General features: G+C 33.9%; 1 protein-coding gene across 1 annotated transcript in view; it reads right to left on the reverse strand.

Annotated features, from left to right (window-relative positions):
* LOC118193570 (uncharacterized) overlaps positions 1–15,010 on the reverse strand; it is a 104,448-nt gene that overhangs the window by 16,896 nt on the left and 72,542 nt on the right. Inside the window, exons 22-28 of the mRNA XM_035364676.2 lie at positions 12,185–12,380; positions 11,865–12,095; positions 8,255–8,472; positions 6,439–6,625; positions 5,306–5,390; positions 1,782–2,024; positions 936–1,102 (exon numbers count right to left, since the gene is read on the reverse strand). Coding sequence (XP_035220567.2) covers positions 936–1,102; positions 1,782–2,024; positions 5,306–5,390; positions 6,439–6,625; positions 8,255–8,472; positions 11,865–12,095; positions 12,185–12,380 — 1,327 coding nt within the window. The remainder of the gene's footprint in view (positions 1–935; positions 1,103–1,781; positions 2,025–5,305; positions 5,391–6,438; positions 6,626–8,254; positions 8,473–11,864; positions 12,096–12,184; positions 12,381–15,010) is intronic.

The raw sequence follows: 15,010 nt of genomic DNA on the forward strand, positions 1-15,010 counted from the left end.
GATAAGATTTCAAATAATCAAGATTTATATCAAAGTTTCATTTCGATTAGGTTCATTTGATAAAAAAACTTCTTTAGACGTGAGAATTTGTATTGTTTATCTTATGATAAAGCACTCAGGGCTTATTTGCCTAGCGGGCGGAATGACCTAAGAAGATTTTCTAGGAAACTAAACTGGTATTCACGTTATACGTGGAAAAGTCACAAAACCTCCCATGCGAACAGCGCGTTCGCCGGGATTTGAACCCCGCTCAAACTACTAGCATCCAGTGCTTCTACTGGTCGGCCACTAGTAGGGCGAAAGTCTTGTAGATAATTTCGAACTCAAAACTTTTAAGCTATCTTATTTTTTAAGACATCTTTGAGTACAAATTTATACGGTTTATAAAAGAAACCAAATGTCAGTATTTGTATTAGGAGTGTCTGTAACATATGTATTTTAGCTAGTTAATGTATTTTAATAGTGATTGTAATCAATTGTATTTAAATATCTATAACAGAACTTTTAACATTTTGAATTCGTATTAGCGATGTCCGCATCATATTTAAGGACTACGTTATGTACTTTTAAGAAAGTGTGTATACACATGCATTTATATACATATTTATAGCGTCTATTACAAATTCAGCAACATTAAAAATTCCTTAGATGAAGGGTTTGTACACAGTGATAATGCTTCATAGCAAGCATGTTGCTCCCATTCCCCCTTCAAAATGTTACTTCCTTTATAAATTACCTTTCAATCCAATACTTCGTTAGTTTTCTCTGGCAAAGACTGACTTCGTGTAACATTACCTAAGGCGATTAGAATATTCCAATTGTCGATGGGCTTTGACAGGCCGTCAAGCATCTTTCATAAGCAAACTGGCTGTCCTGCCGAACTAGAAAAGTACAGTTCCATATTTATTAAATTTAGAGAAAATAAAGTAACCTACTATCAATTTTGTCATAGTAAAAGCCAGCTACAGCATACAGATGTCCAGATCTGAATGACTTAATTTCGCTAAGCAGTGGCGCATTTCGTATAAGCGTTAAGGTGTTAAAGGAACTGGATTCAGTAAAGGAAGCCATAATCATTTTCTCATCCTGTTTATCTTCGCACCTATAAAAATGTGAGCAAAATGTTTAATTTAGACATGAAATCAGGAAAAAACCTTTATTCTTTAGAATGAAAATGACTAAAAAAACTAGGCAGCTAAGAAATTCAAACATTCTTGCAGCTAAATACATTTTTTTAACCTTGTTCTCGAACTATTGCAAAGAAGATAATAGTTCAAGTTTTAGAAGTAAAGTAGGCAGCTAGAACTCAAGTTGCTAGCTCTAGTAAACAAATATAGACAGCATTACTATTTATTCGTGCGAATGGTTTTTCCATCTTAAAAGAATTACATGAGTCAATATTAAAACTTTCTTAGAGAGTATCATCTTAGTAAGATGACACCATCTACTGATAAACTGACTTCAGACAAAACAATAAACACACCCATCTTAGATTCTCCATTAAAATGTTTACTTTATAAGATATATTAAATCACTTATGCGATTTTTCCTATTTTTACCTATGCTTTGTATTTTAATCCTGTTACATTATGTTACTAAAGTTTATCAGTAACACGGTTATATACATGAAACATACATTCATAGAGGGTACACGATTAGTTAGTTTTATTTAGTAGTATTAAACATCGAATTTTTAAACTTCTTTCAAAGCATACCTACTCTGTTTACAGCAAGAGCAATTTACTTGTAAAATTTGTTCAGAAAGATAAATTGATACTCACCATTTAGGTTGTAAATCTGTGGCATTTGTCCATATGAAGAAACCTTTGTCCAAAGTAAATGGAGCAAAATTTTGTATAGGGTAATATTTTCCGGGTTGAGCATCGCCATCAATCATTACTTCACCAGATTTCTTCACCTTTCCCCAGAACGAAAAGTCTGCTTTACAGCATCTTCCTGTATATTTGCAATGCTTTCGAGTTGTCCACAGTACCACCGTATGAGAAAAATCACTGCTAACTTGTCTGAAAGAAATGTTATTTGCTAATTTAAAGAAAGGCAGAAGGAAATAAAGTATAAAATGCAATTGTCCAAGATTTCTTCAAAGGCGAGGATGACGTACACATAGTTATTTGGCAATATATCTCTATACATATATATATGTGCATATTGCCGAAAGCATTTGTACGTTTGATTAAATTAACCGAGGAGCGTATTTCAAATTTTTTCTCTCTAAATTAAGAATCGAAACCTACATAATAAGTTCGAGTCCGCTATCATATTGCGCTTGCGGAAGTTATTAAAACTTTTAATTTTATGCACAGCTGGTATGCTATTATTGTTACTACATGCGTTCTTGCTGCTCCGTTCATACAAAGCATAACGCATAAATGCAGATGAAATAAGCAAGATGGGGGTAAAAATTGCCAAGATATTATTCGAATGGAGCGAAATTCAGTAGATATGTATAGGTAAGGGAAAGAAAGTCTGCATTTCGGAATTTCATTCTTTTATTCAAGAGATATGGCTACATATAGTAAATCAATAGGACGTTGGCTCATCTCTGGCCCTTGTGCAAGTTGTTACCTGGTCTAGTATTGACTCGAAGAATTGGCGTAGGACCCTTTTGTGTGATCACAAACTCTCCACATGTCGAGTTATAAGTATGACATCCTAGCACGGTCGGAGACACCTGTTCATCAGACTCAAAAATGATCTAGTGGGAAGTGTTCTGCTGATTTAAATCGCCACTGAATTTTTTGACACGCCCGAAGATACATTAGAAACGACTGCTACACAAGGCCGACATTATCTTGTTGGAATTTAAGGCCAGGATGCGTTGTATTGCCCTTCCTTTCGAGGCAATATAGAATATTGTTGACTTACTACCGCTCTATAAAGCATACAGAGTATCTTTGACATACCACCATGCTATAATGATGTCGCATATAACCAAAAAGGTTCATCTATTAAATGAAATGGCATCCCAGATTATAACTCCTGCTTGTCAGTTTATGTAATGAGTAACAATCACGTCATTATACCATTGTTGTCCAGGCCGTCTACAGACTCGCTGTGCAGTCCCATGTTTTTGTTGATCATAATAATTCAATTCGAAGCAGAACTCATCGAAGATAACTCTACTTTAGTCAGTGAATGTACACTATCACTCAGGTGTGCTTGTCAGTTCGATCACGTAAGTGGTATTCGTCCCAATGGGCATCGTGAAAGCAGATCTGCGTTCTCGAGTTCTCTGTGAATGGTTCTTACGCCACTGGTGTCCACAATGACGAATCAGGTGCTGAGAGAGTCGTTCTAGCGACTGCTCTTTCGTCGCGTTAGGTCCTCTTGCAACACTATAAAAATAAATTGGAGTTGCCTCTTCATGCCGTGTTCTGCCATGTTCAACCATTCTTGCCAACATCGAAGGGTGGCATCGCTTCAAATCAAATGCCAAGCGATCCTTCGATTTGACCACTCTGCTTTTATGCCGATTTCTTTGCATGTCCTCTCAAGGGTGAACATATGCTTGTAGCGTGCGCGAACGCACTCGCGAAGCATTGGTATAGTCGAAGTGAGACGAATGGATTTAAATTTGAAGTTGTGTCCTAGATTCGGGATATCTTTTTTATACATCACCCGTATTTATAATTTGCGATGCTCTAACTCCAGCTATTCATTCACTGGTAACCAAAATTTAATTATTTTTATGTTGTGCCTCAAGCTGTTTGCATACGAAATTCCGGTACAATTAGACAACTCCTTTGTCCCCTTTCTTTCTTGTGGCGCTTCAGATTCAAATTCTACTATCAAATAAAAACACTTTGAATACGAAGTGGTCCAGTGCAGTTACCTCCAACAATTTATTATGTCAAGGGTAGGGCGTATCAGTCATAATGTGCCACTTAAAAGAAAAGCACATGTTTTAAACATCACAGTCGTATATAAACTGTTACATTCGTATATAAACTGCAACATTAGTGAACAGGACACGTTGGTAGAAACTAGGGAAAGTCTACTTATTAAAATAGTTACTTAGGAAAATTGTTAAAATAGACAGATAGGTCTCTTGATTTTAGTCCATGCGATTTTTGCCAAGAATGCAAAACGTTTTGTGTTTACTTCAGAACAGAAGAAACTACTGCATAGTCACAAAGAGAATGTTGAACGCAGTATGGCGCAAATTGCATTCCAGGACTATAAATAAGCGTTTGTTGAATAACAAGGGGTTCCTAAAATATGGTGCTTACAGCATGTGATGGAAAGTATATATTGAATATCCATCATTTTTAAATGCACTACGTTTTCACTTTAATTTACATTAGGAAACGCAAGCTCTACATCCTCTCAGATCATTAGAAAATACAGTTTTGGTTTTACATTCATAAAAATGAAATCTTTGTTTAATAAGAAAGTACGAAATATGGCATCAAATTTTAGAATTCTCTAAATTACTTGGTTGCGGCAAAAAACATTAAAACTATACGCCAGTGAAGACTTCGGAGGCGATTGAATTGGAAACTGATTTGTACTCGGATTTCAGATTCAAAAAACTAAGAAAACGCTTAAGCAGCTAACTTGTTCGTCGGGATCTAAACCCATAAGGAACTACCGGTGTTTTAAGAGTCTCACCTACTCAGTCGCCGATAACCACCGAAATGCTGGGCCTGGGCTATTTTGCCTGAAGATGTTTCAGATTTCCATAGACATAGTTACGGATTTATAAGAAAATAAAAGAATTGAAAGAACCTTAAAATAACTTATAAAACCCAGACAGCAAAGTTAAATGTTTCTTTGTTTTCAATAAGGTTTTGGTGATTACGAATAAAGTCTGGAGCAAGAACTTGGATGATTTACAGGACTGTTCTCGAGACAGGTCAGTAGCTGCATTCAGACTAGCAGGTGGACATGACTGCTTGGCTTCTCATTTGGAAAAGATTGAATTTTCGACGTTCCTGAGTGTCCGATTTCATGAGAGTTTTTATAGTAATTTAAACTTTTGTTCTTAAATAGCTAAATTATGTTTCTGCTCTTTAATTTTGTCAGTATGTTTTTAATGCGTATTCCATATCATCTAAAAACGAGTTTGAAAAGGTTTTTGTGCATCGGAAACTTATTTTCATAGTAATTTAAACTTTTGTTCTTAAATAGCTAAATTATGTTTCTGCTCTTTAATTTTGTCAGTATGTTTTTAATGCGTATTCCATATCACCTAAAAACGAGTTTGAAAAGGTTTTTGTGCATCGGAAATACAAAAAGGTACCTATCTTTGTGCTAAACCTTAAAAGAAAAATTTGAAACTTACTCGGAGTACCCATGCATTATTTTGTTGACTGGTCCAAGAGTGATTTCTTGAATAAGTATGAAGTAAGCAAATCTTGATGCTTGATCTATGAAAAAATTTTTTATTAAAAGTATATTTAAAATCAATTTTAAGTCTGTAAAATTCTTTAAACTATTATAATGTAGAAAATCCTATAGCCTTATGGAAATTAGTATAATAGAAAATCTAATTTAATAGAATTATAGAAAATTCTTCAATACACAGATTAAATCCAAATTTCTTCAAACAGTTTGTAACCGAAGTACTACATATCATTCTAATAGAACAATAATTTTAGTAGTAAAATATTTGAGCTTCTCCTTTTGAATAATTTAAAATGCTTAGTTTTTAGTTAAAAATCAGTTTTCTTGTTTGTCATTGTTTTTAATTTCATGATCTGTTTATAGTTATACAACGCATAAAATCTCTGTATAATGTTTATAGTGACCCATAACAAGTTAAAGGAATTAAATCACAATAACTTGTAATATTTCTGAGAGGAAACATCGATATTGGGCATCAACTTTGGAAGACACCCACTTCCAAAGAGAAGCAAAATCATCTGAAATAACTCGTATCGCCTTAAAGGAGGCCCATTGTTGTGTTTTAAATTCGATTAACAGACTGGAAAATTACATTAAAATTTCTTTGGTAGATATTTGTGAAACTAAATTTTCCTTCCTTACAAACACTGAAACCAGTGCTAACATGTTATAGCTCGTTTCCCCATTACCTGAATTCAGATAAATGTTTTATAACTAGGGTAAACGTAACCATGATTTTTATTTGCTAGTAAATTCAAAGCGAAATTTACCACCAAAATCAGAGCAAGCTAACTGCATCACATGTGCTGCTATAGTTATATGTGCCAAATTTGTGGACCTTGCCCTATATCCGACACATATTTTACTTACTGTAGCTCTCAGAATTCCATGTACTGTTAAAAATGCAGTAAGTACATTGTGGTATAAATGAAATATTAAATTCTTATACTGAAAGACTGGTAACATATATTAAGAAACTACTGAGCATGAGATCATCACTCGTATAAAATTAAAAAGTATTTTGTAAAAAAGATGACTTGAAATGCATTCAATGAAACTTTTGATACTTACTTGTAGCTTTTTCCATCTGAATGCTGAGTAGCTGCTGCACTGAATGACTTAGCGTAGTAAAGTAGCTCAGCGAGTTTGTCAAACTATACATAACAGACCAAAATTTTGCAGTTAATTTAGAGATTGAGATATTATTAATCCACTCTGCAATCAAGGAATTCTCAGCGTGCACACGTTTTTCAAAAACCTGGGGCAGATATAAAATATGAAACTAATTATAAAATCAATTACCTTTAACACTTTGTCGCGGTAAAAATCAAACTATTTTTATATACTTTAATCTTAGAATTTCAAAATTCTAATAATTTTGAAGCTTTTAACTATTTATACAATATTTCGGGTAGTTAAATCTAATTTCATTACTTCTGCACTCTTAAACCGAAGCTTTGAACAGATTACTTGCTAAATGAGTGGCAAGAATAATTAATCCAATAACTTAAATTTAAAATTTTACATATTTTTCTCTGCCATTCCAATTAAACTTAATTACAGTTCTTTGTCTTCAATTAAATTTTTAAATGCAGTAATTAAAATTATATAGTAATTATGTAAGTATTTCCAGTCATATTAGTCTGTTTTTTACATGCATTTATCAAAACTAAGTAGAATTAGTTATGTACAAGGCTATCCCAAAATTTTGAATAAAATCATGTTTATATAGAGCTTTATAATTGCTTAAAATTATAAAATTTATATTAAGGTAAGCAGTCATAGTTTCGTATGCATAGTTATATTTCCATGCACATTAATATAGGTTGTCATTCGTACAATTAACCAATAGTATTCATTATATGTTTCAATATTATTATGTTCCAATAGTATTTCATTATAGAAGGTCAAAATTAACTTTAAAATTTTCTCCGTAATCTCATTTGAGTTTCTCATGTACGTTTTGAGTAAAAACTGGTATAAAATTTCTTTAAAATTTGTAAAAGAACAAATTTTGCATTTCACTTTTCGGATAGTGTTAGTGATTTATGCAGAAATCTGCGTTTTCGTCCCAGTTTGGCATTTAACAAAGCTTAGGGCATTCCTTAAAAGCGGCAAAAAGCAGAAAGGTATTAGTTACAACAAAATTGACAACTATTTAAAATCGGCGCAATTTTTCGAGGCGCTGTGTACTGGCACTGCATTGCTAGTGACAGAAAAAATATTTCCACGGAATGCATATTTAAACTAAAGAGCAATGTAGTATGCAAATATAGTTTTGCTGAAACTCTTGAGAAAATGAGGTTCTTCAATGCATCCTCAGAGAAAATTTGTGTGCAACCGTATGCAACTAATTCCCCTTAAGTTTCAGTGTCTACGTAGTATGAAGTGCATAAACTGATAAATCAAAAATCTCTACCATCAAAGTGCAAAATTTAATTTTTAGTTCAGGTTACAATGAAGAACGTTTTCCGTAATTCAATCAATTTTCATTTTTGGATAGGTAACTATACAAGGTCGATTACACAAATTTAAACTTTTATTCAAGTAGTATAAATTGAAAATTGCGCAGATGATGTCATCCTATATTACCGTCAATAGAAATTATAGTTTAATATATATTTGAAATGAAAGTTAGCTTCACCATAAATCTGTTAACATTTGATCAAAATACTGAACTGAAAGAGGCATGGACAATTTTTAATGATCGCAAAACGAAACCACTTCTTTTAATGTGTAAGTATCTAATTGATGAGCAGTATTATGATATCGTTTGCTAATATATATTACTAAAATGGAGCACTGCTATTCATATCAGTAAGCCAATTAAATGCAGCAGTGAAATATAGGAGGAAGGAAATATTTTCAGTGTTGCACACGTACTTACTTGCAAATTACTAACAAATTCTTCTTTATTCTTCCGTAAAATATTGTATCCCAAGCTATTTGTGTCATAACCGTTCACTAGAGAACCCGTCATAGAGTCAGAAACATCAAAATCTTGAATAAAAATCTTGTAGCCTTCGAGAGAAATAGCTTGATTCTTCGTTTTAACAGCCAATTCCAAAACAACTTCGTTCACAGTGCCATCGACACTTACGTCCTCTGAGAGAAAGAATTCCCAATTAAGAAAAGGATTAATGCCAACAAATAAGTTTTCGTAAGTAGAAAAAATTAAGGGACTAGAAGTAAATATTGACTTGGCAGTTCGTTTCATGTATTGAAGTGAGGTTATGTTGTCTTTACCGAATGAAATACAACTGAAACCCATTTTCATTAGGTTAATTCATTACGTACTACTTAAAATAATGATAATTAATATATTGCTGTGTGTTTAATTCTTAGTCTAAACATTTAGTTTTGGAGAAAAAAAGACAAACACCTTGACAACAGTGCGGATATTCTATGTTATTTTCGTGGGGCGGTGCTTGAATTAGCGATTCGTTTCGTCTCCGTCCGCTTTGTGAATCCCCCTAGTGAAGTAAGAAAAAAAGAACAGTTTTTCAAAATTTGTACGAAGGATCTGCGAGGAAGAAGAGAATGCGATGCAAAGAATACTATAAAAGCTTTGAAAGCTTAAAAGCTACTCCGTACGCTAACGAATAGAGCAAAGAAAGAAAAAAATCGCATAGAAAAAATTAATTATATTTAATTTATAAGTTACATTTTAAGTTATTTGTTTTGTATTGAATGTTTGATTATAATGTTGAAATGTTAATGTATACTATTGAATAATTAAAATTTTGCATCACGCATTTTTTGATATACAAGCGAGACCCATCGGTGAGTCATGCCAGTCCGCGTAACAATCAAGCATGACCCACCGGTGGGACATGCCGCCCCACTAAATAGACAAGTATGACCCACCGTTTGCTGAGACCGGCGTCAACGTGTTAAAATCGTAAGTTACAAGCAAGTTTGTTTTTAAATGCCTTCTACTAAATGAATTGCAGTACTATTTTAGAATTAAAAACTCATTTGATTACCCAATTTGCACGAATTACTTTATTCTTGTAATATCTTTGAACAAATTAAAACTTTCGAAATTTTTCATATTTTTTTCAGTTAAAGTCTCAGCTAACCACATGCCATCTGCTGCAATCTGAATTAAATAAACCACTGTGTCAATGTCGGACACGCTTATAGGAGGATTTAAATTTCAGAATGGATGTATGGAATACAATAAATAAAACCAGGTTTTATATAAAAATTTGGCATACTAGTAGAAACTCAAATTTATTTTTCGAATAAACTTTCGTTAAAGAAAACAATTTTAAGGTTATATCCGATTTACAAACCGAAAGGTAAGACTACAGCGAATGCATTAAACCGACTTTTGGATTTGATTTATAATTTTTCCATACAGACTAGAGGAACTCTTGTTGCATACAAAGGTCTGCTACTGCAAAGCTACAGCAAACTCCAAAACCTTTAAAATTTATTAGCTACTAATGAGAATAAGATAGTAAAGTTTGAGAAGGGCCGCCCAGTCGGTATAGTGGTCAGAGAAGCTGACTGCGATGCCGAAGGGCCTGGGTTCGAATCCCGGAGAAGGCATGGCTGTAACTGTCCATCCCTTCATAGCGAAGGCGTTGGTGGCCCACCTATTAGATGCCTCCATAAAGAGACCACCACATCCGGCCTGGTATAGATTAATGAACTGGGTTACATTTGTAATCGCTCACAATCGGCCATTGGAAAAAAAAAGTTAGAGAAGGGCTAGTCGCAAGCCTACAATTACCAGTTGGTGATTCACGAATCGAATGCGGTCAAACAAAGGTTTTTGCGATCTCTGGCAGTATGAATAAAATTATTACTAAAATGCTAGCTTTTTGAAGCAAATATACAAGCGAACTTTAAGTTGGTTTGTTTGATAGGCAGATAGACCAAAACACGTTTGGTCTGTCTAAGCAGAGCCCACCAGCGACCGAGCGATGAAGTCGCTGAACACTGGTAGTTCGGTCTGAGGTTCGAATCCCGCGAACGGGCTGGCTGCATGGTTATTTTCCCCATATGTAACGTGTATATGAGCCATTTTACCTTAGAATGTCCTCCACGAAGGCATCCTCCCCTTAGGCAGATAGCCCTAGTGTGCTTTGCCATAATTAAATACACCACACACCTATCTGCCTAAGCGAAGGGATGCCTTTGTGAAGGATTTCTAAGGGAGCTGGCTCGTAGCACATCACACACTAAAAAAAGCAGGAAGACGTTCACGTAGCTAGTCCGTTTGCCTAGAATCGAAGCCAGGTCGAACTAACAGTCTTCCACGACTTTACCGCTCGATCGCTGATAAGCTACCAAATTTAGGCCTTATTAAAAAGGATTGGATATTAACAGTCTTTCTTTCCACTACTGCCGACGACGTGCATAGACTATATTACATTTCAAGCGTCAAAAATTTAAGGACACATCAGAGATGCTTTCAAAACTGGCGTTAAATGTACACTGTTTTATCCCAGTTTTGCTCTACACGCAAAACAGCTTATAAGAATTAAAATACTATAGCCATTTATAATTTCAATTGTGACAAAGAACATTAAGGATTTTCTGGGTAAGGTAGAAGACATTTCTTTCCAAGAAGTGGTAATATTACATTTGGGTAAACCCCATGCAGCTAGTTCTTTAAACCAGGAAGAGAACTCGAAGTGACAGACCGTATTTCACATCTTTAAATACTCGGTCATGTGAATATAAAATAAATACGGCTACCGTCTTGAAATAACGCTAATTACTCCAAACTATATAAGTGCGGCTCGTAGCGCCAACTCTCATTTATAGTTTACATAAAATATATCTTGAAAGCTAATTTTAGTAATCTCAAAGTGTATCAGCTTCTATTAAAAAAAAAAAAAAAAAGAAAAAAAAAAAAAAGAAAGAAAGCTTTAGCTTTCCTTATTGATTTATTTAAATTATAATGACCGAAGTATTAAATTACATTCTTAACATGTAATTTTACTGATAGTATGAAGAATCAAATATTAGCTATTCAAGGGTGATTAAATTATGCAGTTACTTTCATAATAACAACGTTAATACGTTTGACAAAATTATCCAATATGTTATTAGCTTATTAAATGCTAGATTAATTCAATAGAACTGTTACTAGATTTCACTTTTCTTTAAAGTTTGGCTATTTTGAACTGCAAAAGTGAAACTAAGTTTTGCTAGTCTAAACTTCTACAAAAATCATTCATTACACAATAGAAGAACATGGAAAATATGAAAATTTTACACGTCCCTATTTCACACATTAAAAACCCAAGTGAAAACTGTACGATTTCCAGTTACAGGATAAAAAAAATGTCTCATTTCTTTACTCTGATACTTAAGAATATTCATATTGATACCACAATGTATTTAAATAGAAATATAATTTAAATAGAAAAATCAAGAAAATTTTATATTATGCAAATAAAATATCAAATCTAACAATAAGATTCCACAGACGGCATCTCTTGAAATAGTTCCAGAAAAGTCTAACTGAAATTACTTACCATAAACTACAACGTCTTGCCGGAAGTTCAAATAAGAAGATATGCTTCGTTTTCCACTCAAAGTAACTCGATCTTTTTGTAGACCGTCTATGTTCACTCCATCGATTTTGCTGTAGCCCATGAGATCTGCATTAAGTGTTAAATCTGCCACGAAAAATACTGGACTTGCAATAATTTCTGCAGTATCTGTCTTAACCACATCTCGGGGTAAAACAAGACCGTTAAGATAAGCTGAAATAAATTAAAAATAGCATTTAGAAGTTACTTTGGTACGTTTCTAGCACTCATTTATTTAATTTTGCTCCTTTAAGACAACTTACCATTAAAAGTAGCCACGTGGGCGAAAATTGAGGAAAAGATTTTCTCTCCTTCAATAATTTGATCACTCGTCTTCCATACAGCCATTTTCTCCAGTTCTTCTATATTAATTCCATTAAGCTTTTCCAAGAACACATTGTTGGTAACGATGATATCCGTTTTCAAGGAGCTGATGAATTGTTTGTGCCCACTTACTTCCTTTAAAAGAATTGAGATGATAAATGAGTGAAAAACTGTTTCAAATGGTTATGAAAATTCATATAATTAGAATAATTACCTCCATTACTTTAAAGAGCATTTCAGTATATAAACTCAATAGCTTACTTCAAGTTAAAATTTCCTCTACTTTAATTTCTTCCTATCTGAAAAAACATTTAGCCAACAAAAACATAGATCAGGCAGCTATTTTAAACACAAACTGCTCTGTTCATTCATGGCTTTCTCTTCTAAACGAAATGAATTCGTCGAACTACTAATAGTATTTTTTCTCCCCTTTGTCTTATAAGGGCACTCGAAAATATGTTAGGTTGTTTGTATAAGCACGTATGGATTACTTGAATTAGGGAATGCATGCTTTCATGGATGACTAAGGAAAACTGGCTCCTACTCATGTTACGCATGGGGCAAAATAATCTTGCTAAAAGCTCGTTTGCATGGGCTAGAACTCGGATCGAACTCCTAGTATGCAGCCAGCGATTTTAATCACTGCCAAATTGGTAAAGCAAACAATATATATATATATATATATATACACCATACGATGAATATATGCATGCAATAATATATTGACAGGAACCCCTCCACGCTCACCATAAAGAACATGAATTTGCAGTCTCTGATGGAAGCGCTTTTAAAGATTGTGTATTTTGGATTTTGAGGGATAAAGTTAAGGTCAGGTTTAGTTATTTAATGATGTCAAATCACACTACGGCTATCTGCCTAAGGAAAGGGATGCCTTCGTGGAGGACTTTCTAAGGTAATATGGCTCATATACACGTCACACATGGGAAAACTATGCAGCCAACTCGTTCATGGGGACGCGAACCTCGCACCGAACTGCCAGTGTTCAGCGACTTCTCGACCGCTGGTGGGCCTAAGTCAAGTTACGATTTCTACACAATTTCGAATCTTTCCAGTTACAGGGCAACACGCAACAAATAATTTTAAATAGGAAAAAATATGAAGAACTCTCAGCAAGGAAACATAAGTTCGTCATCAGTTCATTTCGACTATGGGAAAAATCGTTCTAAATATAAGAGTCCTAGGTAAGTTATTTCAATAAATAAAGACGAAACAAACAATTCAAAGACCTTTTTTTGGTAATAGTTACTTAAAACATCTGATGCGACTCCCACATGACTTCATGGTACGGCTTAAATCACACACATTTTTTATGCACTTCACTTACTTCCTCGAATTTAGTTACTAGATATATTTCTCATTCAATTAATTAAATTCTCACTTCGCTTCAAGGCAAAAATACATAAAACTCATATCTCCATTAAAAATTGTAAAACTCGGCAAAACGTAAAACACCAAATACAGTCAAAAGTCGTTAATCCGGACTCGTCGGGACTTCGGCGATTCCGGATTATCGATTTTTCCGGATTATAGATCATCAGTTTAAATCTCGTAAGATGGCATGCAGAAATTCTAAAATTAAAAATATGAAACCGTAATTTGTGAAATAAAGAACAATTATGATCTAAAGGGTATCAAAATTTGCAAAAAGAAAAAGCTTAATATTTATTTGTTTACTTTATTAAACATTTCTTTCAATGTAAGTTGTTTAAGTTTTGCTTCGTTTCATGTGATAATACTTTCTGTTTAATTCTATTAAACAGACATAATTTCTTGTTCAGTTACAAAGTTCCGCCGTTCAAGTCCTATAATTGCTGTGTCTAGAACACCGACTAATTTGTCAATCGAAATTTTTTTGTTTTCAATAACCTCTGTCACTTTTCTTCGCTATCGGAAGCGAATTATAATGACGAGGAATTTGTTTTAAATCATATCAAAGACGGAGCATATCGAGATGAAATACTACATTTGGTAAGGAATTATAAGCCAAATAAAATAAAAACATCTGCGCTGAAGATATGGATAGTGCTGACAAATCAACTTCCAATTCATTACGCGCCCGCCGCCGAGCAGCGTGAAATTGATAAACAGATTTCGGATTTCAAAACACACTTTTGCTTTAGATCCTTTACATATTAACAAATATATATCGGAAATTCTATTTGATATAATCGAAAGTTTAAGCTTACTTTTATAAAATTGCTCTTACAGTCTGCAAAAAATAATAAGCCGGATGCAATTCGAAAATTAAGGAACAACGCAATCATCAACATTAACTGAAATAGATAATTAGATAATTTGAGCTTATACGTCCATTATACATAAAATGCGCACGCGAAAACGTATTCTGCACTTGCGCACACTCATATGCGCAGTCGTAAAAGGTCTTACGCGCACGCGTGAACGCCTCTGCGCATGTGTCAACGCGGCGCATGCACAGAAAGTTTTTAGTTTTTATGTCCGGATTATAGATCATTCCGAATTATGGGTGTCCGAATTAACGACTTTTGACTGTACTTAAAACGGTTTAAAAATTTTTACAATTAAAATTAGTGTTCCTACACAAAAACAAGCAATTCGGACGGCGGACAAGAAAGCAGATATTCCGGTGCAGAAAACTGAAAGTTTACATTTGATTCCACTAGGCAAAAAGACACTGTAGGTGCAGAAACTGACTTAATTCAGTATTCTACAAAGAGTTTTCAAATGTAAGCAAATGGCGGTTTCGTTAGGATTAGCGGTAATTA

The sequence above is a fragment of the Stegodyphus dumicola genome, chromosome 6, assembly GCF_044657685.1.
Source record: "Stegodyphus dumicola isolate Sdum_Otavi_A_Nest chromosome 6, ASM4465768v1".
Classification (NCBI taxonomy): Eukaryota; Metazoa; Arthropoda; class Arachnida; order Araneae; family Eresidae; genus Stegodyphus; species Stegodyphus dumicola.